The sequence below is a fragment of the Megachile rotundata genome, chromosome 14, assembly GCF_050947335.1.
Source record: "Megachile rotundata isolate GNS110a chromosome 14, iyMegRotu1, whole genome shotgun sequence".
Lineage (NCBI taxonomy): Eukaryota > Metazoa > Arthropoda > Insecta > Hymenoptera > Megachilidae > Megachile > Megachile rotundata.
In genome coordinates, this window is record NC_134996.1 from 11,486,812 (window position 1) to 11,512,528 (window position 25,717).

The 25,717-nt window shown below is 34.0% G+C and overlaps 1 protein-coding gene across 7 annotated transcripts in view; it reads left to right on the forward strand.

Moving 5' to 3' along the window:
* spri (Src homology 2 domain-containing protein sprint) overlaps positions 1–25,717 on the forward strand; it is a 225,163-nt gene that overhangs the window by 48,692 nt on the left and 150,754 nt on the right. For 3 of the 7 annotated variants that reach the window (XM_012294189.2, XM_076539432.1, XM_076539435.1), the window contains exons 1-2: positions 6,486–6,716; positions 17,672–17,886. In XM_012294189.2, coding sequence (XP_012149579.1) covers positions 17,806–17,886 — 81 coding nt within the window. In that variant the 5' untranslated portion in view covers positions 6,486–6,716; positions 17,672–17,805. Of the gene's footprint in view, positions 1–6,481; positions 6,717–17,671; positions 17,887–25,717 lie in introns of those variants that run through there. The other 4 variants (XM_076539433.1, XM_076539437.1, XM_076539436.1 and 1 more) reach the window with 3 other exon arrangements.

Genomic DNA, 25,717 nt, shown 5'->3' on the forward strand with positions numbered 1-25,717 from the left:
TCCTGCGGGTTCCAGCTAGCCACGTCCATTTGACGATAAACAAACTGAAATCGTAACGCCGCTGAAAATAATCTTCGCCTTGCTTCCGCCTTCCCTTTTTTTTTCTACCCTCTGTCCATTTTCTCCGCGCTCCGATTTCTTTCTCACGACAACCAATAATCAAACTTTGTATATTTTCTCGTTTAACCGCCTGGCCTCTTTCTGTCTATACGAAAGTTCGACGTTCGAGGCTGTGCTTTTTGTCAGAATTAGAATTACTTAACTAGTGCGCGTGTTGGGAGTCGTGTCCGGTGTTTGATATTTGCATTGCAAATTGTTTCACTTAGTTATTCCTGGCTTTTGTGGAGAACTGGTTTTCGAGCGACTTTGTTAGAGTGTTTATCATATTTTCTATATGATAATTCGTATAAAATTTTGTTGTGAATGGGTTTGATGAATAGTTGTGATGAATAGGTGATTTGTGAATAAGTGGAACCTATGGATGGTGAGTCCCTTAATTTACAATTAGAACATTGGTAGCCTTATACATGCACAGTATGTACGTCAAGGATTTGAAGATCCAAGGATTTATAATTCATCAGAATCTAGAGGTTAGATGTTTCAGCACAACGCTCTTTAGTGCAAAAGAGAATAACTGTTCTCCAAATGTCCACATGTGGAGTTGAACGCTGCTTGGACTTGTGTAAGTGTCATGAAACGTTCCTTTTATACCTAATTTCAGTTTTGCAAAAGGAAGTAATCACATGGAGGTCAGGTTTGGAGGATGTTGCAGACTTTTTCGCCAAAAATTCACGAACAGACAGTTCTGCATGTTGCGTTATCATGCAACAGAAACCAACTTCCCAACGCTCGATATTCGGGCCTCACGATCCTCTTCCACAAACGTTCCATAACACCCAGATAATATTCGCCATTAACATTTTGTCCCTGTGGAACGAATTCCCGAAGTATAATTCCTTTAGAATCGTAAAAGCAAATTAACATTGTCTTCTCGAGGGACTTCTGGAGTCGCAATTTTTTGATTTTGGAGAGCCTGGATTTCCTCGTAGCACTTTGGCGCTTTGTTCGAGGTTCATACTTAAAGCACCGAGTCCCATCACTAGTTACAATCGATTCCAGGAATGTACAGTTTCGTCTGGCTTTGATAAGATCCTCGCAATATTCGACGCGAGCAATTTGTTGCTTGCCTGTGATTTTGTAATGCGGTGAAAGGTTCTGTCGCGTTAAACGCTGTAAGTTTATTCGTTGCTCGATTGCAATAATTGTTGTGTTTTGGGAGGTATACTGTCAGATAACATGTTTTAATAGATGCTAGATGTTTTTATAGGCGCTAGTTTTCCTTAAATTTAAAAAGCTACTTTTCCGACAGATTATGTAGAGAATACATCAAATTTTTGTTCGTGCCTTGTGTTAATTTTTCTAGTTTTCTCGCAATTGCCCGTATTAATTTGCAATGTGGGAGAGCTCTGATTGCATTATCCTCCGGAAATCCTTGCGATATTGCGAGCAATCGATGACGCTTAATTCAAACAAAGGGGATAGAACAAAGGCGGCTCTTAATGAAGCCTGACGCCCGGTAATTAGCAGGGGCGGATCGTTTTTTGATTTAATTGCTGGTCGAATGTCGAGCTGTAACCTTATTATCCATACATCAAGGACCTTTTATCTTCAGTAAATTCAGGGAGTCAATGATAATTTGCTGCGAGGTAGAAATTAAGTTAAATTCGATACAAAGGAGTATAAGAGTATCCCGAGACAGTGGATCTTCAATTTCGGGGACTCGGTATTATGTACTATTATGTAATGTGTAATGAGTGTTAGCTGAGATACGGACGTAACTTCGTCGACGAATTATGCAATTATAATGTCATCATCTTTGAGGATAATGAACGGTCGGGCTAATACTTGGATATCAGTTGGACATAAATTTTTTTTGCTGTGGCAGGATGTTAGTATGGTTCTTTAATTAATATTTTTGTGGATCTTTCTTTTCTGTTAATTGTTGTAATGTGGAGGGTTTTGTGTTGAATTTTGCAATTTTTAGACTTTTAGATTTTTAGGTTATAAGGTTAGAAGATTTTTTCATTTTTAGGTTATTGGACTTTGAAGTTTAAAATGTTTAGATTTTTCAATTTTGCAATTTTCGCAATTCTTAAGGTTTCAATTCTTCAATTTTTCCAATTTATCAAGGTTTCAATTCTTCAATTTTTTCCAAATTCTCAAGAATTCAATTTTTCAACTTTTTAACTTTTCAACTTTTCAACTTTTCAATTCTTCAGTTTTTCAATTTTTGCAATTCTCAAGGTTCCAAATCTTCAATTTTTCCAATTTATCAAGGTTTCAATTCTTCAATTTTTTCCAAATTCTCAAGAATTCAATTTTTCATTTTTTCAACTTTTCAATTTTTCAGTTTTTCAATTTTTCAATTATTCATATTTCAGATTTTTAGATTTTTATATTGTCAGATTTAAACATTTTTTATAATCAATGTTCTGTACATAGCTACATTAAAACTTTTTAATTTTATTTAATAAAATCTTAATTTTATCTCATTCCTTGCATCTTCTACCAATATCTTCACTATTATAATCTCCTCCAAATACACCTAAAAAACCAATGACTCACCACCAACAAAAAAGCAATATTTATACCTAGAATTTCCACATCCATATTCCCCGTTGCAAGAACACCTTCCATGCAAACGTTCCACTAAACGTGCTCGTTTATTAATAAACAGCTGCTGCTTGATTCATTCGTTTTTTCAATGAATATACACTCGGATACGAAACGTACACTCGGTATATTTTAGTTGCATGATTCAGCGACTGTCTATCTCTTTTCTCTACTTTTCTTACTGTCTTCTCTTTATGTATTTTTCGAGTCAGGTTATCTGTATTGAATCTCGAATTCAGGTGACTCGACAACACTTGTTTCTTCTATGTATTATGTAATATAGACAACAATAGTAGCATTAGTATAATCTAATCTGTGATCCTATATTTATTGTGTTTGGGATTGAATGTATTGTGCAATGTTATTGTGTAATTTTGTTATACTTGTTATGCAACCTTTTAGAGTTAATTATTCATAAATTCTGAAATAAATTTAAATACATTTTTGTTATTTTATAAATTGTCAGTCGATAATCAATATTTAACTTGATAACAGTAAAACAATTTTTAAAAAATTGAGGCGTACTTTTGTTTCATTATAAATTGTCAATCGATAATCAATATTTAACTTGATAACAGTAAAACAATTTTTAAAAAATTGAGGTGTACTTTTGTTTCATTATAAATTGTCAATCGATAAGTAATATTTAACTTGATAACAGTAAAACAATTTTTAAAAAATTGAAGTATACTTTTGTTTCATTATAAATTGTCAATCGATAATCAATATTTGACTTGATAATAGTAAAACAATTTTTAAAAAATTGAGGTGTACTTTTGTTTCATTATAAATTGTCAATCGATAATCAATATTTAACTTGATAATAGTAAAACAATTTTTAAAAAATTGAGGTGTACTTTTGTTTCATTATAAATTGTCAATCGATAATCAATATTTAACTTGATAATAGTAAAACAATTTTTAAAAAATTGAGGTGTACTTTTGTTTCATTATAAATTGTCAATCGATAATCAATATTTAACTTGATAATAGTAAAACAATTTTTAAAAAATTGAGGTGTACTTTTGTTTCATTATAAATTGTCAATCGATAATCAATATTTAACTTGACAATAGTAAAATAATTTAAAACAAATTGAGGTGTACTTTTGTTTCATTATAAATTGTCAATCAATAATCAATATTTAACTTGATAATAATAAAACAATTATACTATGTAATTTAAATGTACTATATTTTAAAATGATGTATAATGCAGGTTTTCATATGACTTATACATATATGAATTATACATAAAATGAACACCTATATAAACTTCATGTCAAACATAAAATTAAATATGAAATACATGTTTCATTTACATTATATAAAAATTAATAATTTCATAAAAAATTGTGCAAGTGTTACGTGTCTCCTAAATAGACATTACAAAGCTTATCATATCACGTGCCAACTCAGACATGCACAATACAGTTTGCTCCAGAGATGACCACAACAGAAATGACTATAAATCTGTATATCAAAAAGGTACATTAAGTTAAATATACGTATACTGTTATGTATTATCTGCCAATAATCAATCAATTTCTAACAAAACTGCAAGGATAAACTTACAAAGAATGAATTGTAGAATGGATGTGCATGAATTGTAGAAGGACCCGTAAATAATGGATTGTAGAATCCTAGATGGTACGAGAATATTAAAGAACGAAGGGCCCGTTGTCAAAGATGGTGGCAGCCCTGGTAGAGTGTTCGGTGGTGGAAGAGGAGGTCGATGGCGATGATGATGTTAATGCAGTAACCAGTGGTGCTGGAGTCTTTCTCTGGTCGTCGTCCTCTTCCGTGGCGTCCGCTAAATTTGTCCGGATCGATGTTCGAACACTCGCACCTCAAGCTTCTATCAATTAAGCATCGATACTGTGACGAGTCCAAAACTATTTAACAAGTCATTCACTACGTCCATCGGTGTCGAAATCAATTTTTTTACAGTGAAGTGAAAATTTAACCTGAGTCGGTTTGTATACATAAATGCAACATCTACCAGATCCAAAGGTTTATTACTATACTTTCACCTAACATCATCAAAAAACGATCATCTCCCCATTTACTGCCTAGCACTTCTCGAATGCTACAAAAACTGCTCGTAAATCTGTGACCATAAAACCGAGGAAATTACGGAGTGAGGTAATCATTGACAAGAAACGAAGCAAAAATAGACTTTACGCTGGGTTAAACATTATTGATAACTGTGTGGACCATTAATGATGATTGTCCACAACATTATACTTCCACTGTGACATAGAAATTTAACTGTACATTTTATTTTTTTGTCTCACTTATGCAATAACTGTTCTTTCATGTGACGCACCGTGTGAGTCAGTGGATTGTAGGTACAACATAAGACGCAAAAGGTCACTGTATATAATGGAGACATAAGACACACATAAAATGTCTATCAAATACAATATTTTTATTGTATAGGACTTTTCACTGTAGGACGCACCAGGTGCGTCATTCTATTTAATAGACGTGTGATGTAGGACACACATGGTGCGTCATGCAACTTCATAAAAAGCATACATCGTATTCTATTGAATAACGTATGAAGTGCATTACTGACGATATTTATTTCAGAAGAGAAGACGCACAAGGTGCGTCATCCAATTAGAATGAAACAGCTGGTGTGCTAATTACAATGAATAGACAATACAAGGTGTACATAATAAAGAACATTTGCTGTGCGTCTTCAACGATCACTACATAGCTGAAGACGCATGAGGTGCGTCACTGATATTCTATACACACAACAAGACGCATACGGTGCGTCATCCAGTGACAGTAATAACATAACATATGACACATATGATGCGTCATATATAAATATTTCCAGTATATTTCATATGACGCGTAAGGTGCGTCATTGAATGTATTCTATACACACGACAAGACGCATATGGTGCGTCATCCACTGACAGTAATAACATGACGCATACGGTGCGTCATACATCAATATATCAGGTATACTCCATATGACGCATACGGTGCGTCGTACATAAATATATTCAGTATACTTCGTATGACGCATAAGGTGCGTCATGTATCAATATATCCAGTAGTCGTCATATGACGCATCAGGTGCGTCATAGAATATAAAAGCACAATTCATATGACGCATAAGGTGTGTCATATATCAATATATCCAGTATATTTCACATGACACATAAGGTGCGTCATATATCAATATATCAAGTATACTTCACATGACGCATAAGGTGCGTCATATATAAATATATCAAGTATACTTCACATGACGCATAAGGTGCGTCATATATAAATATATCCAGTATACTTCATATGACACATAAGGTGCGTCATATATCAATATCTGAAGTGTAGTTCATTTGACGCATAAGGTGCGTCATACAATATAAAAGTACATTTCATAAGACGCATAAAGTGCGTCATGAAGTGTATACTATACGTGTCAAGAAAAATGCAACGTGTTACGAAGAGTACGTAATATAACAAGACGCACATGGTGTGTCATCGAGTGACATCAAATGTATAGCAAGCAGAAGCCCCGAGTGCGCTCGCGCTCTTAAGAACGTGTTAAATAAAAACGGAATGACCAGCATTCATTGGCCAGGTCTTCTTTGAACGCTGCAAAGGTCGCGTTGGCAAACAGGCGGTCGTACAGTCGAGAAAATTACCTGCTACCGCAACAATCGTCGAAAGACCTAGAGAGGAGGGAGAACGTGTGTAACCAGCCAAGGAATAATGTCGATGGCAAACAAGACTCTTTGTTTACGTTGTAGACGGGCCTTAGGTGGTACCTGAGCGTTTTCGAGGGCAAGGACTACGGTTAGGTTCAGTGTCTCGGTGTCCGCGCTCGAGTGAAGTGCTGTCCCTACAGTGTAGCGTGCTTCGCGCTATAATACACGTTCCGTTCACGGTAAAATGGCCACGTGAGCATTCGAAAACCCGGTACACCCTCTTTGTTCGCGTGCTTCAGCGTCGACACGTGGCCTTTCGACGTTTCTATAATTCAGCGGGGATCACGGAGCTTTGCGTGACACGTGTTAGGTGAGTACATTAATAATTCCTTCTGTTTTGTAGGGATGGAATGAGTTCGTTTGATGCTCTGGATTTTTCGCGTGCTTTGTTCGAGGAAATGTTTTTATAGGGGTGAATTTAGTTCTTGAATGTACACAGACGTGTTGTAATACTTGAGTTATCACTTACAAATCTATAGCTTATAAGGCTATAATCACTTGCAAATCTGTAATTTATAAATGTCCTAAATGTCCCTTGTGTATCCACATGGCTGTAACCTTGAATCCTATATCTCCAAATTTCAAATCTATACAAATCTTACAAGTCTATAACTTACAAAGCTATAATCACTTGCAAATCTATAATTGATAAATGTCCTAAATGCCCCTTGTGTATCCACATCGCTATAACCTTGAATCTTACACCTCCGAATTTCAAATCTATACAAATCTTACAAGTCTATAATTTACAAAGCTATAATCACTTGCAAATCTATAATTGATACATGTCCTAAATGTCCCTTGTGTATCCACATGGCTATAACCTTGAATTCTACAACTTGCAGTTTTAGTATCCTTAAAGTGCTATTACTCTACATTCTTACATTACCAAATCTTTACATCCACACATTTATACGTTTTCACATACTTACATATCCATATGACTGCACATACAAATGTCTACATACTTAAACACCTAAATATCCAAATCTCTACATCCACACATTTCTACGTATTCACATACCTACATATCCATATGACTACACATACAAATGTCTACATACCTAAGCGCCTAAATATCTAAATCTCTACATGCTCAAATTTCTACATACTCATATAGCTAAATATTTAAATCACTACACCTCCAAATGTCTACATACCCAAGTAGCTAAATGTTCAAATCCCTACACCTCTAAATTTCTACACATCCAAACATCTATATGTCCAAATCTCTACATACTCAAACACCTACATGTCCAAATCTCTACATACTCAAACACCTACATGTCCAAATCTCCACATACTCAAACACCTACATGTCCAAATCTCTACATACCCAAATACCTAAATATCCAAATCTGTACATCTCCAAATTTCTACACATCCAAATACCTACATGTCCAAATCTCTACATACCCAAACACCCACATGTCCAAATCTCCACATAACCAAATACCTAAATGTCCAAATTTCTACGCCTTCAAATTTCTACTGATCCAAATATCTACATGTCCAAATCTCCACATATCCAAACACCTAAATATCCAAATTTGTACACTCCCAAATCTCTAGGTCCCCAAATAAGTCCCCCAATCCCTACATCCTCAAATCTCCATATCTCAAACTCCCAAACCCCCAAATTCCCAAGTCCCCAAATTCCTACACTCACAAATCCCTGTACTCTCTAATACCTAACTCCCCAAAACCATAACTCCCCAAATTCCTACACTCACAAATCCCTGTACTCTCTAATACATAACTTCCTAAATCCCTAAGTCTCCAAATTCCTACACTCACAAATCCCTGTACTCTCTAATATTCAACTCCCCAAATCCCTAACTCCCCAAATTCCTACATCCACAAATCCCAATACCTCTCCAATACCTAACTTCCCAAATTCCTACACTCACAAATCCCTGTACTCTCCAATATCCAACTCCCCAAAACCCTAACTCCCCAAATTCCTAAGTTTCCAAATTCCTACATCCACAAATCCCAGTACTCTCCAATACGTAACTCCCCAAATCCCTAACTCCCCAAATTCCTACATCCACAAATCCCAATACCTCTCCAATACCTAACTTCCCAAATTCCTACACTCACAAATCCCAGTACTCTCTAATACCCAACTCCCCAAATTCCTACATCTACAAATCCCTGCACTCTCCAATACCTAACTCCTCAAATATCTCCTCCTCAAATCCCAAAATCCCCAAACTCTATTACCCAAATTTCCAAATCTCTTATTCGCAAATTTCCAACTGACTCAAATATCCCCAGATACCAATCCTCCCACGTTATCTCCGCAATTGTAGGTGTTACGCCTGCTTTTTGTCCAAGGAACGACGGAACCAAGGGAACGATTCATTCAAGGCAGGAAGTACGCTGGATGCTTTCACGGAATGCTTTTTCGTTCCTCAGGGAACACAAGGTTCACAGAAGGTTCCTTCTCAAAAATTTTTGCACGAATTCGTGAACACGTGATCCGTATCGAGTTATTTATTAACCTAACCCGTACAGTTAGTCGTCCTTCCCGTTTCGCGTTTCCCAGCGCCAATTACGCTGATTGCTCGCAGCGAATGACGAATCGCCTTGTGAGTCCGGACGCGGAATACTGATCGATCTTTTGATAAACGAACGCAGAATGCGTCTAAGATATGTATGTACTTCGGCTAATATATTTTGGAGTCTGATAGGCATCTGATGAGTGTTCCGGTTCTTGATGAACTTAAAGTACAAATGGTGTTTAGGTTAGGGTACAGTGGTGTGTGGAAATGAAACTAAATCCCACACCTACGATATTGTATAGTTTTAAGATTGTGTAATATAGTTTGCAAAATTTTGGGTATCCTGAAGTTGGAGGTGTGGTTATTAAATGGGGGGACAGATTAAAAATTATGTAAGTTTAAATTTTTTAAGGTTTGATGACAGAGGGCTTGAAGTTCTAATTCAGAGTTGTAATATCTTAGGGATTGGGAAGAATTAATTTTGAAGGGCCCAAAATTTCAAAGTCCTAAATTTTCAAAATTATAATTTTTCACTGACCTCATTTCTTAAAGTTCCAGAGTCCCAATATTACAATTTCTCAAAGTCTCAAAATTCTGTGGGCTCAAGACTCTCAAAATTCCACTCTTTCAAGGTCTCAAACTCGCAAAGTTCCAAACTTCTAAAATTCCACCTTCTCAGAGTTCCAAAAGTCCCAAAATTCCACTCTCTCAAACTCCCAAAGTCCCAAAGTTCCACTCTCTCAAAGTCCCAAACTTCCAGAGTTCCAAACTTCTAAAATTCCACTCTCTCAAAGTTCCAAGCTCCCAAAGTCCCAAAAGTCCCGAAATTCCACTCTCTCAAAGTCCCAAAGTCCCAAAATTTCACTTTCTCAAAGTCCCAAACTCCCAAAATTCCAAACTTCTAAAATTCCACCTTCTCAAAGTTCCAAAAGTCCCAAAATTCTACTCTCTCAAAGTTCCAAACTCCCAAAGTCCCAAAAGTCCCAAAATTCCACTCTCTCAAAGTCCCAAAGCCCCAAAATTCCACTCTCTCAAAGTCCCAAACTCCCAAAATTCCAAACTTCTAAAATTCCACCTTCTCAAAGTTCCAAAAGTCCCAAAATTCCACTCTCTCAAAGTCCCAAAGCCCCAAAATTCCACTCTCTCAAAGTCCCAAAGCCCCAAAATTCCACTCTCTCAAAGTCCCAAAGCCCCAAAATTCCACTCTCTCAAAGTTCCAAACTCCCACAGTCCCAAAAGTCCCCAAATTCCACTCTCTCAAACTCCCTAAGTCCCAAAATTCCACTTTCTCAAAGTCTCAAACTCCCAAAATTCCAAACTTCTAAAATTCCACCTCCTCAAAGTCCCAAAATCCTCCAGTCCCAAAAGTCCCAAAATTCCCCCTTCCCAAAGTCCCAAACTCCCAAAGTCCCAACCTCCAAAAATTCCAATTTCTCAAAATCCCAAACTCTCAAAATTCCACCTCCTCAAAGTCCCAAAATTTTCTAGTCCTAAAAAGTCCCAAAAGTTTCCAAAGTTCAAAAGTAAAGTTCCCATCCTTACTTGCACATCACCCGGTAGATACACGCAGCACTAAGAGGCCACGTCTTTTTAAAGCGTATCCGAGCTTGTTGCTCGCTAACTTATCGTTTTACACACCAACACTCCGTCTGGCTACTTAGTTTGATCCGTCGTTCAGCCTTCTCGGACTTCCCGTCTCCTTCGTCTGCTACGATAAAGAAGTCGTACTGCCTGAATTTAGATGCTGCACCGTTACGTCCCATTTCATTAATAGTAATTTACATCAACACTTAACGAACGCTGTTTGATTCGCTTCGTTTTATCAAATTTACTGCATTGAACCTGGTACTTGAATCAAGGTTAAAAAATAATTTACTTACAATTCTTTTTCTGTAAATATTTCTCTAATTCTTCTTCTATAAATATATCTTATAATTAATTTTTTTGCTGTTTGAAATAATTTCTAACATTGAATATTTACGAGTTACATTAACGAGTATAAAAATAAATATATATGCAATTGAATTTTTTTTTTTAATTGAAAATTCAGAAGGATTTTGTATTAATTTTTACAAGCTTGAATAAGGTGGTAAATATTTTGTAGAATAAATTAAGCCCGAAGTTTCATCCCACGTATTTTAACTCAATTTTTTGCACGACGAGACAGCTTTTAGCAGGAGCTTGTCAAACTTTCTTGCCTCCTTAAGCTCTCGAGTCTTCAAGGTCTCGAAAACTTGAGAGAATTTTCAATTGAGCGTGGTGTGATCCCGGAAGAAAGTACACTCGATCGTTTAACGTTCTTCGAGGTTCTTTTTTCTGAAGTTGTTCGCTGCGACGTAAGAAGAGCAGACGCGTGTCAAGGCTCGTTTCCATCGGTATACGGGTGTATGCGGGTCGAATTGTTCCAGCCAATTTAAACTAATTTTATATCGTCGTGCTCCTTTATTTCATACATCAACTGAACACCATATTTGAAATTATTATGAAAAATTTTGAAATATGGGCATAAAAATTGTTGTTAAAAATATTGAATGTTTATATAAAAATTTATTTTATGAATACAAAATATGGGAATAAAAATTGATGTCAAAAATATAAAATATATAAAAGAAAATTATTAGAAAAAAATATTATATATGAACATACAAGTTAATTTCATGTATGTATTATATTGTAATAATGAACATATGTGTAGCAACATGTGCACATGTGTGTTATTATAATTTTCTAACGACATGTACATTAATGTAACTTTTTAACAACACAAGAATATAAAATATATAAAAGAAAATTATTAGAAAAGAATATTCTATATGAACATACAAGATAAAGTCATGTATGTATTATTATAATGAACATATGTGTAGCAACATATGCACATGTGTGTTATTATAATTTTCTAACGACATGTACATTAATGTAACTTTTTAACAACAGAAGAATATAAAATATCTAAAAGAAAATTATTAGAAAAAAAATATTAAATATGAAGATACAAGTTAATGTCATGTATATGTTATCATAATGAACATATGTGGAGCAACATACACATATGTGTATTATTATAATTTTCTAATGATGTACATACTAGAGCTTCTCAAGAATATGTCATTATAATTTCCCAATAATGTACACATTGCTGTAATTTTCCAATAACTCGTGTATTATTATATGTCCAGTAACATATGTGTACATATGTGTTTATATTATAATTTTCTGACAACACATGTGTTATTATAATTTCTCAACAACATGTATGTTACAATAATTTCTCAACAACATATATAAGTATGTGTATTATTAAAATTTTCCAAGAAAGCATATATGATTATATGTGCAGTAACATATGTGTACATATGTGTTTATATTATAATTTTCTGACAACACATGTGTTATTATAATTTCTCAACGACATGTATGTTACAATAATTTCTCAACAACATGTGTTACAATAATTTCTCAACAACATATACATATATGTGTATTATTAAAATTTTGCAACAAAGCATATGTTATAATATGTCCAGTAACATATGTGTACATATGTGTTTATATGATAATTTTCTGACAACACATGTATTATTATAATTTCCAAACAACATATACATATGTATATTATTAAAATTTTCCAACAAAGCATATATTATTAAAATTTTCCAACAAAGCACATATTAAAATTTTCCCCCAAAACCTAAACTCCGTAAAATCCGAAAACCACAAGTGCCTCCACAGGAACAAAAGCTCCCTATAAGGCCTCGATAAGACGGTGACTGAAAAGTAATAATACAATCCCTAACCTTCGTATGCAGATGAATCCCCAGGGAAAATTCGCGAAACTTGAAGGGCCGGAGGGTGAAAATCGAGCGATTCTAATAACTTCGAAACTCGGCTGAGCCCTCGTGGTGACGTGCACAAGCTAGGATTCAATTTCGGTCCTTTCAACGCACAACAGTGCCACGCCATTAAGAACGTAGGCTTAAACATGAAACTTCACCAACTCGAGACGATTCATATTTTTCGTTATTCGGAACAAAGTTGCGATCTAACGACTTGACAAGAAAATTGCACGGTGACGTTCAACGTTCGATCTCGAGCTTCCGAAGGGGTGGCGTTTCCATTCGCTGTTGTCGACTCGATTCAACCCCATAACGGGAATATACCTCGTATTTTCGAGCCGTGTATTAAGCTATGCATCGAGGGAGATTTGAAAAGGATTTGGTAATTTGGAAATTTAGGAAATTTAGGGAGTTTAGGTAATTTGGGAAATTTAGGAAATTTGGAATTTGGTAATTTAGGAGTTTGATTAGTTAGAAATTTGGGAATTTAGGGATTTGGTGATTTAAGAATTTGGGGATTTAGAGATTTGGGAATTTAGGGATTTGGTGATTTAAGAATTTGGGGATTTAGAAATTTGGGAACTCAGAAATTTGGGGATTTAGAGATTTGGTAATTTAGGAATTTGGGGATTTAGAAATTTGGTAAATTAGAAATTTGGGAATTTAGGGATTTGGTGATTTAAGAATTTGGGGATTTAGAAATTTGGTCAATTAGAAATTTGGGAACCTAGGAAATTAGAAATTTAGGGATTTGGTAATTTAAGAATTTGGAAATATAAAAATTTGCTAACATAGAAATTCTAAAATTTCCTAACCCCATAACCCAAAAATTCAGAAACCTAATAATCCATAAATCTACAAATCCACAACTTATATACCCCAAAATAAAAAGATTCGAAAACACGTAAAATGTCCCCCAAAAAAAGTTTCAAAACATGAACCCTCCATAATTAACATCTATTACCATACACCTCTCCCATTCAGGAGGTCCGAATCCCCCGAAGGAAATGAAAGAAACGATAAAAATCGTCTGGTTTGAAACCGGCCTTTATTTTCGATGCAAAACGACATCGCACGTCGAGGGATTTAATAAAGTCTGGGAACAGGTGTCACCAGCAAAACGCAAAAACGTCAAAAGTAGTAAGCCGTGGAGGTTTCTCTGGAAACCCCAACGTTGTCAACCCCTGTTCTCGCGTTCGGTTTCATTCGTCGAACAAAGCTGCAGACGATAGAACTGTCGATCAATCCTTCGTCGTAGACGTAATCTCGACATTTTTGCCTCGTTAGAAGTTCTTGGCGCTCGATGGGGGTTCAATGAGAATTCGATGCGATCCGCCAGGGTTTAGGGTGTATTTTTCCTAAGAGAATCGCCTGTGGTACATAAATAGCTTTTTAGATATTCTTTTCTGAAGAGAAATATTTTCATGAATCTTCAAGGTTAAGGGGATGTTTTAAAAAGGAGTTAGGTTAGGTTAGGTTATTTTTCAAGGTTATGTTCGTCGTATTTGATATTTTGATTTTTGTGTAGAGAAGTTTAAAATGAAATTGAAAATTGTAGTAATTAAGAAAATAAAATAATCAGTTTTTAAGAAAATGTCTATCGAACAATTTGTTTAAAACAAATCATAAGATCATCAAATTAAAATCGTGAGATTATAAGATTGTTAATAAAAGGTTTCTAAGACAATTCATTTGTTTTATTGAATTTAATAATATAATTTATTATTTTGATGGTAGTTAATCAATGAGACGTGTTGCAATTTAACATCAATCCACACAGCTTCATTATTAAATAATATCAAGATGAATTTTGAAGAAGAATGAACAGTTTTAAAAAGATATGTATTGAACAGCTTTATAAAGTTACAAAATAGTTAAGTGATTTTATTCCATCAAGGTACAACTGTTTGCAGGAATAAATCTTATAGAACCTTCCCTGAAATCTCATAAAACCACCCCTGGCGATGCACAGCTCAGCAACTTCGATATCAGAAATCAATTTCAGTCGGATTTATTGTACGAAGGAACTTCTACAAAAATATCTACAGTAATCAATTTATGTGGTGGGAATTTATAGAACGAAATTGTAAAATGTTGCAACCCCACAATTAATCATTGATATATTTGGAGGAAGAATTAATAACAAACATAGTAAAACGTGTATTTTGGGGGAACAATTAATATCAAGCATACTGCAACATATATTTGAAGGAACAATTAATACTGAATGCGATAAAAAATATGTTTGATGAATTTATTAAATATTCCAAATATTCCAATTTTTCCAAATTTCTCAAGTTTTGCGTTTCCCAAATTTTCCAAATCTCCCACATCTCTAAATTCCTAAATTTTTAACTAATCAAGCTCCTAAATTCCCAAATTCCAAATTTCCCAAATTTCTCAAGTTTTGCAAATTTCCCAAATTTTCTAAATTTTCTAAATTTCTAAATTCCCAAGTTTCTAACTAATCAAGCTCCTAAATTCCCAAATTCCAAATTTCCTAAATTTCCTAAATTCCCAAATTTCAAATTTCCTAAATTTCCCAAATTTCCTAAATTTCCTAAATTTCCCAAGTTTCCCAAGTTTCCCAAATTTTCAAAATTTTCCAAATCTCTAAATTCCCAAATTTCTAACTAATCAAGCTCCTAAATTCCCAAATTCCAAATTTCCTAAATTTCCCAAATTTCTAACTAATCAAGCTCCTAAATTCCCAAATTCCAAATTTCCTAAATTTCCCAAATTTCCCAAATTTCTCAAGTTTCGCAAGTTTCCCAAATTTCCCAAATCTCTAAATTCCCAAATTAAAAAATTCCATATCCCATCACATCCCATTACAAACCATTTACCTCAAAACCCAAAAAGATCATACATAAAATCAATACCTAAAATACCAACCATACCCCAAAAAAACAAGCAATCACAAACATTTGTAAATTCATCGTACTTAACGATATCGATGATTAATCGAGTGCAAGCAATCGATAGATCCTTCTTTATTTTCTTTTTCTGCATTCGGAAGTACCGTGTGAATTATTCATCCGCAACTTGCGCAAAACATGTTGGTGTTACACCGAGCATGTACATCGTAGGCTTTCTTATAACTGTCTGATGTCATCAGCATGGATCGTTCCGGCGATTTCGCAAGTCGATTTTAATCGAGACCAATCAGGGCAATGACTGCAGTAACCAATGGATGGTAACGTTCAAGCATTTCATGGGAACATTTCTTAACTGGTCCAAAACCATCGATCTTATAAGTCTTATAAGTCATACATTTATTGACGTTTAGGTTCTTCAAACTTTTATTATTTCTTTACAAAATTGTAGATTTTTATGTAGTCAGAGCTTCATTATATCGTCATTTATATTACATGTGTTATATTGCATTATTATAGAAAAATGGGTCAGTCTGATTTTCTTTTGTAAAAATTGTGTGAAGCTCTAATATCATTTATGCGTTGGTAACAAGATTATATATAAATTGGTACAAAAATATGTACATTAGTTTTAGAATTATTGTAAAATACTTGTGTGTATTAATATAAAATATACGTATATAGTGTAAGATATGAAATAATATAAAATGTAAAATAAAATCATTCTGAATTTTTTACCAACCCTCAATAAAAATGTAAGCTTCACTTATGAACCATAAACCTTCATAACAATACCCTTCATAACAATTTTTAAAAATAATTTGCAGTAAAAAAAAATGAAGTACAACTTCAATGAAATAGTAAAAATAAATTAAGAAAGCTAAAATTGCACCACTAAAAAAATAAATTTGATGCTTCCACAAAATTTTGCTCAATATTAAACATCAAAAATGTAACTCACCCCAGTTAAATAATTAAGTACCTTTTTTTTAAATTACTGAAATAATTGGAATGCTAAACAACGCGATTAAGGTTATCGACAATGGAAGATCAAAGCGTTTGAAATTTAATATTTCCTTAATCGCATCTGTTGCAACCCTCAACCGGGTTATACACGCAACAAGAGCATAATTTGCCGCATTGTTGGCATGATTTTCACGCAAGAATTTGCCTGACGTTGTCAGGCGGCTCTTTCCCCTCGTATTTGATCCATCGTGGACCGGTGAATTGAATTTAGAGACCGAAAAGCTCAGTCAAGGAGCATCGAGTGGCTACGGATAAAGGTAAACACGATAAATCTTGCTGTAAGGGTGGTTTACATGAGCGTGGAAAATTTAATTTTATGGAAATGTTGAAAGCGTCTTGGAAAAATATTTTATTCGATTCCGTAGATTATATTTCTTAGAATTGATTTTTGTGACTTGAGAATGAAAGGGTGAAATAATATTTTTGTGGGGGTTTTAGTCACAGAAATTAATTCTAAGGAATGACTGTCGAATAAAATATTTTTCAGTGAAATATGCTTTCAATAGAAATTTCTGTGAAATTAAATTTTACAGGTAGAAGATAATAATTTTGTGGGGGTTGAAAATTTTGGAAACCTAACAAAAATTAGGGAAAATTAATTCCTTATGAAAAGAGACCATATTATTAGAATTATTGCAGGAAAATTTTAACAAAATTTATATTTTTGAATGACCCACAATTACAATTGCAATGTATTGTACATTTGCAATTGTGACAATAATTACAATAATTCATTTTAAATATATTTGCAATTATAATCATAAAGCAGGAATTTATATAAATATAGTCATATGTATATTTTTCTATTAATGACCATAACACTTCAACTTCTACTGAAAACATATTTCCGAAACAATTCAGAGGGTTGAGATAAAAGAAATTTATAGCAACTAGTTCGGCACTTTCTATCTTCTAGATAAGGGTGAAATTATGGTGTCCAACAGAAAACTGTTAGATAGTTAAATCAATAACTGACCATTAAATATTTCCTACATACATAATTTTTTTATTTTGTTGCAGATAAGAGATCCATGGTGCGTGACGTTTACACGTGTTTAATCGGAGTGTTCTGTGATTAAGTGTACGCTTGTGTTAATTAAAGTTCCTCGTGCGTGATCGCGATACAAGTATTCGGTGACTAATATGACAAGAAGATGACCTCGCTGGTTCAGAGGGATTGTGGACCCCCGAAGAAGAGGGAGTCTACCAGCAGCAATGCTTCCAGCTATTTATTGGTGAGTGGTTATTCATTATTTTATTATTTTTAAATTTTCTTTTTTTTCTTTTATTTATTTATAGTCGCATCAACCAGCATGGGTTATTAGCGGCTCAGATTATACATATTTGCAGCTTGTTAATATTTTCTTTGCATTATTTTTAATTCGTTCAAAATTTTTAATCATTAAGATCACTTTATGTAAAATGCATATAGAGATCATATATAAGTTATAGACACTACCCTTAAATATTTACGTCTGCATTTACTGGAATTTCTAATTGGAAGTATGTATAAATTAAACATTGGAATGAGACAGTAACGTATGTAGGAATGTATGAATATAAATGTGGAACTTCATAAGAAGTAATCTTGTATAGGAAAAATATTTAATACACTTGCAAATTCTGATGTAGGGTGTATAAATTATGTGAGGACACCTCTACATCTCTAGTTATCATAATTCTTCATTTGAACACATTTGTACATTAATGATAAATAATATCTTTTAAGACCAATATGTATTTTATTTTATAATAATACCTCTTTGTAGTAATACATACACATATGCATATAATATAATACCTCTCTGTGTTAATATTCATATGTGTACATATTATAATACCTCTCTGTGCTGATATTCATATGTGTACATATTATAATACCTCTCTGTGCTGAAATACATATGTATGTACACATATTATAATACATCATTTTACTCATATGTGTACATATATCATAAGATACATATGTGCATTAATATACACCAAAAATTGCACTAAATTTTCATGATAAAATTAACATATACATATGCTAATAATACCTCATTTTACTAATATGTGCACACATATCCTAATAATACTTCATTTTACTCATATGTGTACACATATCATAACAATACTTCTGTGCATTAATACATACCAGAAATTGCACTAAATTTTCATGATAAAATTAACATATACATATCCTAATAATACCTCATATGTGTCATTACTAATATGTGCACACATATCCTAATAATACTTCATTTTATTCATATGTGTACACATATCATAACAATACTTCTGTGCATTAATACACACGAAAAATTGCACTAAATTTTCATGATAAAATTAACATATACATATCCTAATAATACCTCATTTTACTAATATGTGCACACATATCCTAATAACACCTCATTTTACTCATATGTGTACACATATCCTAATAACATCTCATGTTACTAATATATGTACACATATCACAACAGTACCTCTTTGCATTATTACATACAAAGTTTGCACTAAATTTTCATGACAAAACTAACATATACACATTCTAATAACACCCCATACTAATCTACCAAAATTAAAATTACAGAAATATCAAAATTACAATATAGACATATATTACTATACCAAACTAGATAATATTATTTATTTTCCTCGAATAATACTCTCTAACAATCAATGTCCACATCAGAGTAAACTTCTGACCAGCGCAGCAATTATCCAAAATTTGAATGGACCACGCAACCCAAACGATTATGCGAAAGCACGAAGTCCATTGCCGCGTCTTTCCACCCTTCCCCGGTCTGTTACGACCCCGACGCGGCTTAAAAACGCTTAAAAGCCGTGAACGAGGATAAGAACAGATGGCTCTCTTGTTCCCCACGGAAACGCATAAGCCATGCGAGTTAATGCTCGCTGGAATATTCAGAGGTGGTCACGGAAACGACTATTTTTCATGGGGGTTCCTTCGGATCCTTCGCTACCTTCCACTTAAATTTTAAGCTGCAGCTTTAGATTCGGTTTAAGTCGAAACTGCCAGGTGATGCTCTAATAACATATTATAATTTTTATCGTTACTAAAAAAATGATTAATAATGATCATTATTAATAACATTGGTAATAATTATTATTAGTAACATGTATTAATAAAACATTATTGTTAATGATGTTTATTATTGCTTATCATCCCTTAATTATGTTAAGGAAGTTTAGTGTTTGCATAATGTCAAATGCAAGTTTAATTGAAAATTCATATTTAATTTTTTCGTAACAGCAAAGATTAGATTTACATGATAGCAAATATTTAAGGGTGAGGTTCAGTGAGGGGTGGTTTTGGTTGGTTCAGAAAATGTCTCATTCTTGAGAATTAATTTTTCACTGACAAAAGTGCTCTTCATCTTCTCAGTACTCTTCTTGAACTTCTAAATCAATTTTTATTTTAATACAAGTAAAAACATATGCATGTGTGTATATATGACATATGTGGACATTTAAAAATAACATATGTGTATGTATATAAATGACATTTGCAAGCTTAAATTTGTAGTAACATCTTATTGTTCATTCTCTATTAATTAAATTCATTTGAAGTCTCTTCATATGCCAACAAAAATTGTACTTCATATGTGAAACTACACATATGTTCTTGACTATCAAATATGTTTGCAACCAAAAATTATTTTCAACCTTGTCTTCGTCCTTGAAAATGTTTAAAGAAGAACAGGAATTCTACCTCATATGTGAAACTACACATATGTTCTTGACAAATATATTCATAAGAAAAAATTTCCACCCAAAAATTGAACCTTATTTTCATCCCTGAAAATGTTGAGAAAGAAAGAAATCCAGACAGGTTCCAAGTCGACGAAAGTGGTCTGAACCCCCAATAGTAAGCGATCGAAGACATTATCGATTCGAGTTACCACAGAAGTTTCAATCGAGCGATTCTTGGCGGCAGACTTTGGGCAAAACCCGCGAGGATTCGAGCTAATTGCAGTCGAAGATCAACCGCGACAAAGTAAACCCATGGGGATCGAAAGTGTATCGACAGTTGCCTGACAGGAAACTTTCTAGACACTGGAACCGGTGTCCGTGAAGATGGCCTTCGATTGGTGGCTCGTTTGATGTGCACCGGGTGTCTTGGAAGCATTGTCCAAACCTTTGTGTTCGACGTTCTTTAATCATGGAATGCTTCTTTTCATCTTATGGGGCGAAAGCATTCGTTTATTAATCCTTGATGACTGTAATGATAACTTCATCAAGTTATCATTTGATGAAGTATATTGATCTTTGTATGTCACATATGTGGATGCGTGTGAGGTCGCATTAGAGGTCACATAAAGCACCTCTAAAATTTCAAGACCACTGTGTAGATTAATTATTTGAATATTTTTGTAATAGCAATAATTTTTATTTTCGTATGTGTGGTCATATGTTGTGGACATGTGTGGTCACATGTTAGGATCATATGTGGTCCACATATGTACATTACATGTTTCTTATCACATAAGAAAGATACCACCTCTGTAAAATAATTACATTAATATTTTTGTAATAAGATCAATAATTTATATGTTCACATATGTGGTCATATGTTGTGGACATGTGTGCTAACATGTTATGAACATATGTGGTTCACATATGTACATAGCATCTCTCTTATCACATAAGAAAGATACCATTTAGATCTAAACGTAATTTAAGTCTCTGCAAATTGTTACAAAAATACATTTTATAATTCCACATATTTATTCTACATGTGGTAACACACATGCAATGTACATAACATATGAACCCATTAAAAAACATAAGAAATCATAACCTACAGAAAGTCCACAACCATAGAAAGTACTCTTCTCACCTTAAAATATATTACCAAAAATATTTTCAAGAAACCACACATGTTCCTAAACCCACATATGTTCCTAAACCCACACATGACTAACAATAATATCCACATACGTAACAAATATAAATATACCAACACCTGAATTATCGATAGAAGAACACGTTGCTTTCGAATGCAGATTTCGCTCACATTCCCATGGTCCTTCTTATCTTCCATGGCGTTAATTGCAACAAATTGCTCCGGGACACAGTGTAGGGACACGCATAATGGAAAAGTATGGTGTCTCTCAAGGACGAAGCAGTTGGCTTCCGCTCGGAGGATCGACCAGTATGCAAATGAAGCTTAAGCTTCTGTCCGTTGGCTCTCTGGAAGCGTGCAGGCGGATCAATTGCCCGGTGCAGTTGTTATTAATTGAATTAATCATCGGATTAAGCGTCCCTTCGACGGGAATTCGTTTTTGGCGACTACGTGTCAACCGTGCAATTTCGTGATCGGGGAAATTGAATATCTTGAGCGAATGTGGGTATCTTCATCTTGAATTGTTCATGGGTTTCTCTCTTATGGAAAGGAACTTTTTATGTAATTTCTATATGTTACGTAGACATTTTTATATTTTATACATATGTTCTATGTATGATATTTCTATATTGAACTAATGTAATTATTTTTTCTTTAAATTATAAATTTTTAGTTTTAAAATTATTATAGACATGTTTGATACTGTGTTATGTAGATGTTCATGTGAGGTGACTTTGAAATTTATATGATGCCAGGTTTAGAATTATGTCAGGTTTAGAAATAAAATTATTTCAATTTCTGGGTCCATGAGGGGGTGACTTCAAAATTGATATAATGTCAAGTATATAATTAAAATAACTTGAACTTCTGAGTCCATGATGGGGTGACTTTAAAATTGATACAACGTCAGGTACAGAATTAAAATAACTTCAATTTCTGAGTCCATGATGGGGTGACTTTAAAATTGATACAACGTCAGGTATAGAATTAAAGAACTTGAATTTCTGTGTCCATGAGGGGGTGACTTTAAAATTGATACAACGTCAGGTATACAATTAAAGTAACTTGAATATCTGGGTCCATGATGGGGTGACTTTAAAATTGATACGTCAGGTATACAATTAAAGTAACTTTAATTTCTGGGTCCATGATGGGCTGACTTCAAAATTGATACAATGTCTAGAATTCGTATAAGGTTTGGAAGTGACATAACCTCAATTTCTAGGTCCATTATTAAACCTCTCTAATTATCAAGTTTTTAAATTTAACAATAACCCATAAGCACAAACTGTACTCATCTCCGGTCCACATATTTCATCCACAACTTTCCCCAGATTCGATCAAGCATCCCAAAAATATTCATAAACAGTCAGCTTTGAATTCTCCTCCAGTACACGTGTCAAGGGAGGCCACGCGTGGATAATCAAAGAGGCGATAATAAACACGAATAAGAGGATCGTGCGAATTGGATGAGATCCAAGGATTCCACGAAAGTTGCGGAACTTTCCCTTGACAAACGACACCGCCGCCCTTAACGCGTCACGGGATCTCCCTAGGCCGTCTTTGAATACACACATCGGCGCCAGTTTCCTGGATCGTCGAGCAAAAATCAGGTCGTTGTTATTGCCGCGTGATATTACCCTAACCCTGTTCTTGGTGATAAGCACAAGGGTTACGCGTCGTATCGCTCGTTATTTGGACAGCGATAACTACGATTCACGTGAGAGCAAACGGAGAATTCGTCCTTTTGGGAGATTACCGTGTACGTCATGGTACCGGGGATATTTTGGGTTTGGGGAATTGATAGGGTGGTTATGGGGGTTGGAACGTTATTTATGGCTGTGAGTTACTTTGCCTTTTTTATTTTGGGAGGATGTTTGGGGGATAGGATGAAGATACATTGAGGTTTAACCCCTTGACGAGTGACGCACGAGTCCATTTTGTGACGCACGAGTCGATTTTGTGACGCAGAGTTCACACATGATAGGATTTATGCAAATTATTCAAAATTTCAAACTTTTCACTTCAATTTGAAATTTAGGTCTAATTATAATTTGTGTGGTCAAGGATCTGAGTGCAGGATTGACATGATATTTCAATTTTTAGTATTTGTTTTAACATTGTAGGCAGTGGACAGTTAGTGACGCACTTAGAGTTCACATATGACTGGACTTATGCAGATTATTCAAAATTTCAAACTTTTCACTTCAATTTGAAATTTAGGTCTAATTATAATTTATGTAGTCAAGAATCTGAGTGCAGGATTGACATGATATTTCAATTTTTAGTATTTGTTTTAACATTGTAGGCAGTGGACAGTTAGTGACGCACTTAGAGTTCACATATGACTGGACTTATGCAGATTATTCAAAATATCAAAGTTTTCACTTCAGTTTGAAGCTTTTGTCTAATTACAATTTGTGCAGGATCTAAGTACAAGGATCTGAGTGCAAGATTAGCAGGAAATTTCAATTTTTAGTATTTGTTTTAACTTGTAGTAGTGAACAGTTAGTGACGCATCTGGTGCGTCAAGGTTTAAACCTATCACTTTGACACGAAATATAAATATGAAGATGAGGAAATTATATGAAAATGTAGAAGAAAATGTACAAGTTATGATGTACATGTATATCATTAATTTTAATTAATAATTATTAGAAATTGTCAGAAATGAAGGTTGTAACCATTCAGGGATGTTGAAGTTAAAGGATATTGTGATATAAGAAAATCTGAGACACTGATATCTTGATAAATCATGTGTTAAGGATATTGCTACCAGAAGATATCGATGTCCAGAAATATTGACTGTACTAAAAATAAATTACCAGGGTTACTTCAGAAATACACATGTCATATCACACATATGTACATGTTCCACTCATATGAGTTTCGTATATTGTTTTTTTTGTTCAGTAGTTCTACAGAATTACAATTGAAGTAAACATTTTTGTTCTATAATTTTTAATAAATTTCTAGAGATACTTCAGATATGCACATGTCATATCACACATATGTACATGTTTCACACATATGAATTTCTCTATATTGCTTCTTTTATTCAACAGTTCTACACAATTACATTTGAAGTAAACATTTTTGTTCTATAATTTTTAATAAATTTCTAGAGATACTTCAGATATGCACATGTCATATCACACATATGTACATGTTTCACACATATGAATTTCTCTATATTGCTTCTTTTATTCAACAGTTCTACACAATTACATTTGAAGTAAACATTTTTGTTCTATAATTTTTAATAAATTTCCAGAGATACTTCAGAAATACACATGTGATGTCACACATACATGTTTCACACATATGAGTTTCTCTACATTGCTTCTTTTATTCAACATCTCTACATAATTACATTTAAAGTAAACATTTTAGTTCTATAATTTTTAATAAATTTCCAGAGATACTTCAAAAATACGCATGTCATGTCACACACACATGTACTCATATGAGTTTCTCTACATTCCTTCTTTTATTCAACATCTCTACACAATTACAATTAAACTAAACATTTTCGTTACACAATTTTTAAACAATTCAGTACATAACTCTCACACGATCAGCTAAAAATATATCTATTTTTGCAACAGTATAAAAATGAGAATAATTCCTGAAAAATTGTATGACCCGCAGAAAATAGAGTAGTTCCATTCATCACAAGGTTCGGAAAATGATAACCCCATGCATATATCAACTCCATAGACGTCTTGCGAGGATTCAGGAATCGTTCGAGCGAGAAAGAGCCGCAAAAATAAGCAGGTCGTCTGCGGGTTATCCTAGCCGAAGTTCGGGGGATGAAATTTTGGCTATCCATCACATTTCGAAAATCGTGGCGGGCCGGAAATGAAAAGGAAACATCGCGAACATTAATTCCACGACGGCGAGATATCGTTCCGGTGCATGAGAAAATTTGCATTAAACGGGATTCCCGTCGACTTTGCTCCGAACCCTCGCGATACTTCACATTTTACCCCCTCCGCATACCGCGCCGACCCGCCCTCGCGAATATATTTCCTCGACTTTTATAAAATTCCGCCGCGTTCAATATCCAAGAAAAAAATACACGGATGCTTTTCACCCCGGGAAACCTACCGAAATAATTGCTTGCGGTGCTTCGTGCAGGTGGATTTTTTTAAAAGAAATTGGGACAAGTGGAGATGGTTTCTAGATATGAAGGTTTGTGTTACAGAGTT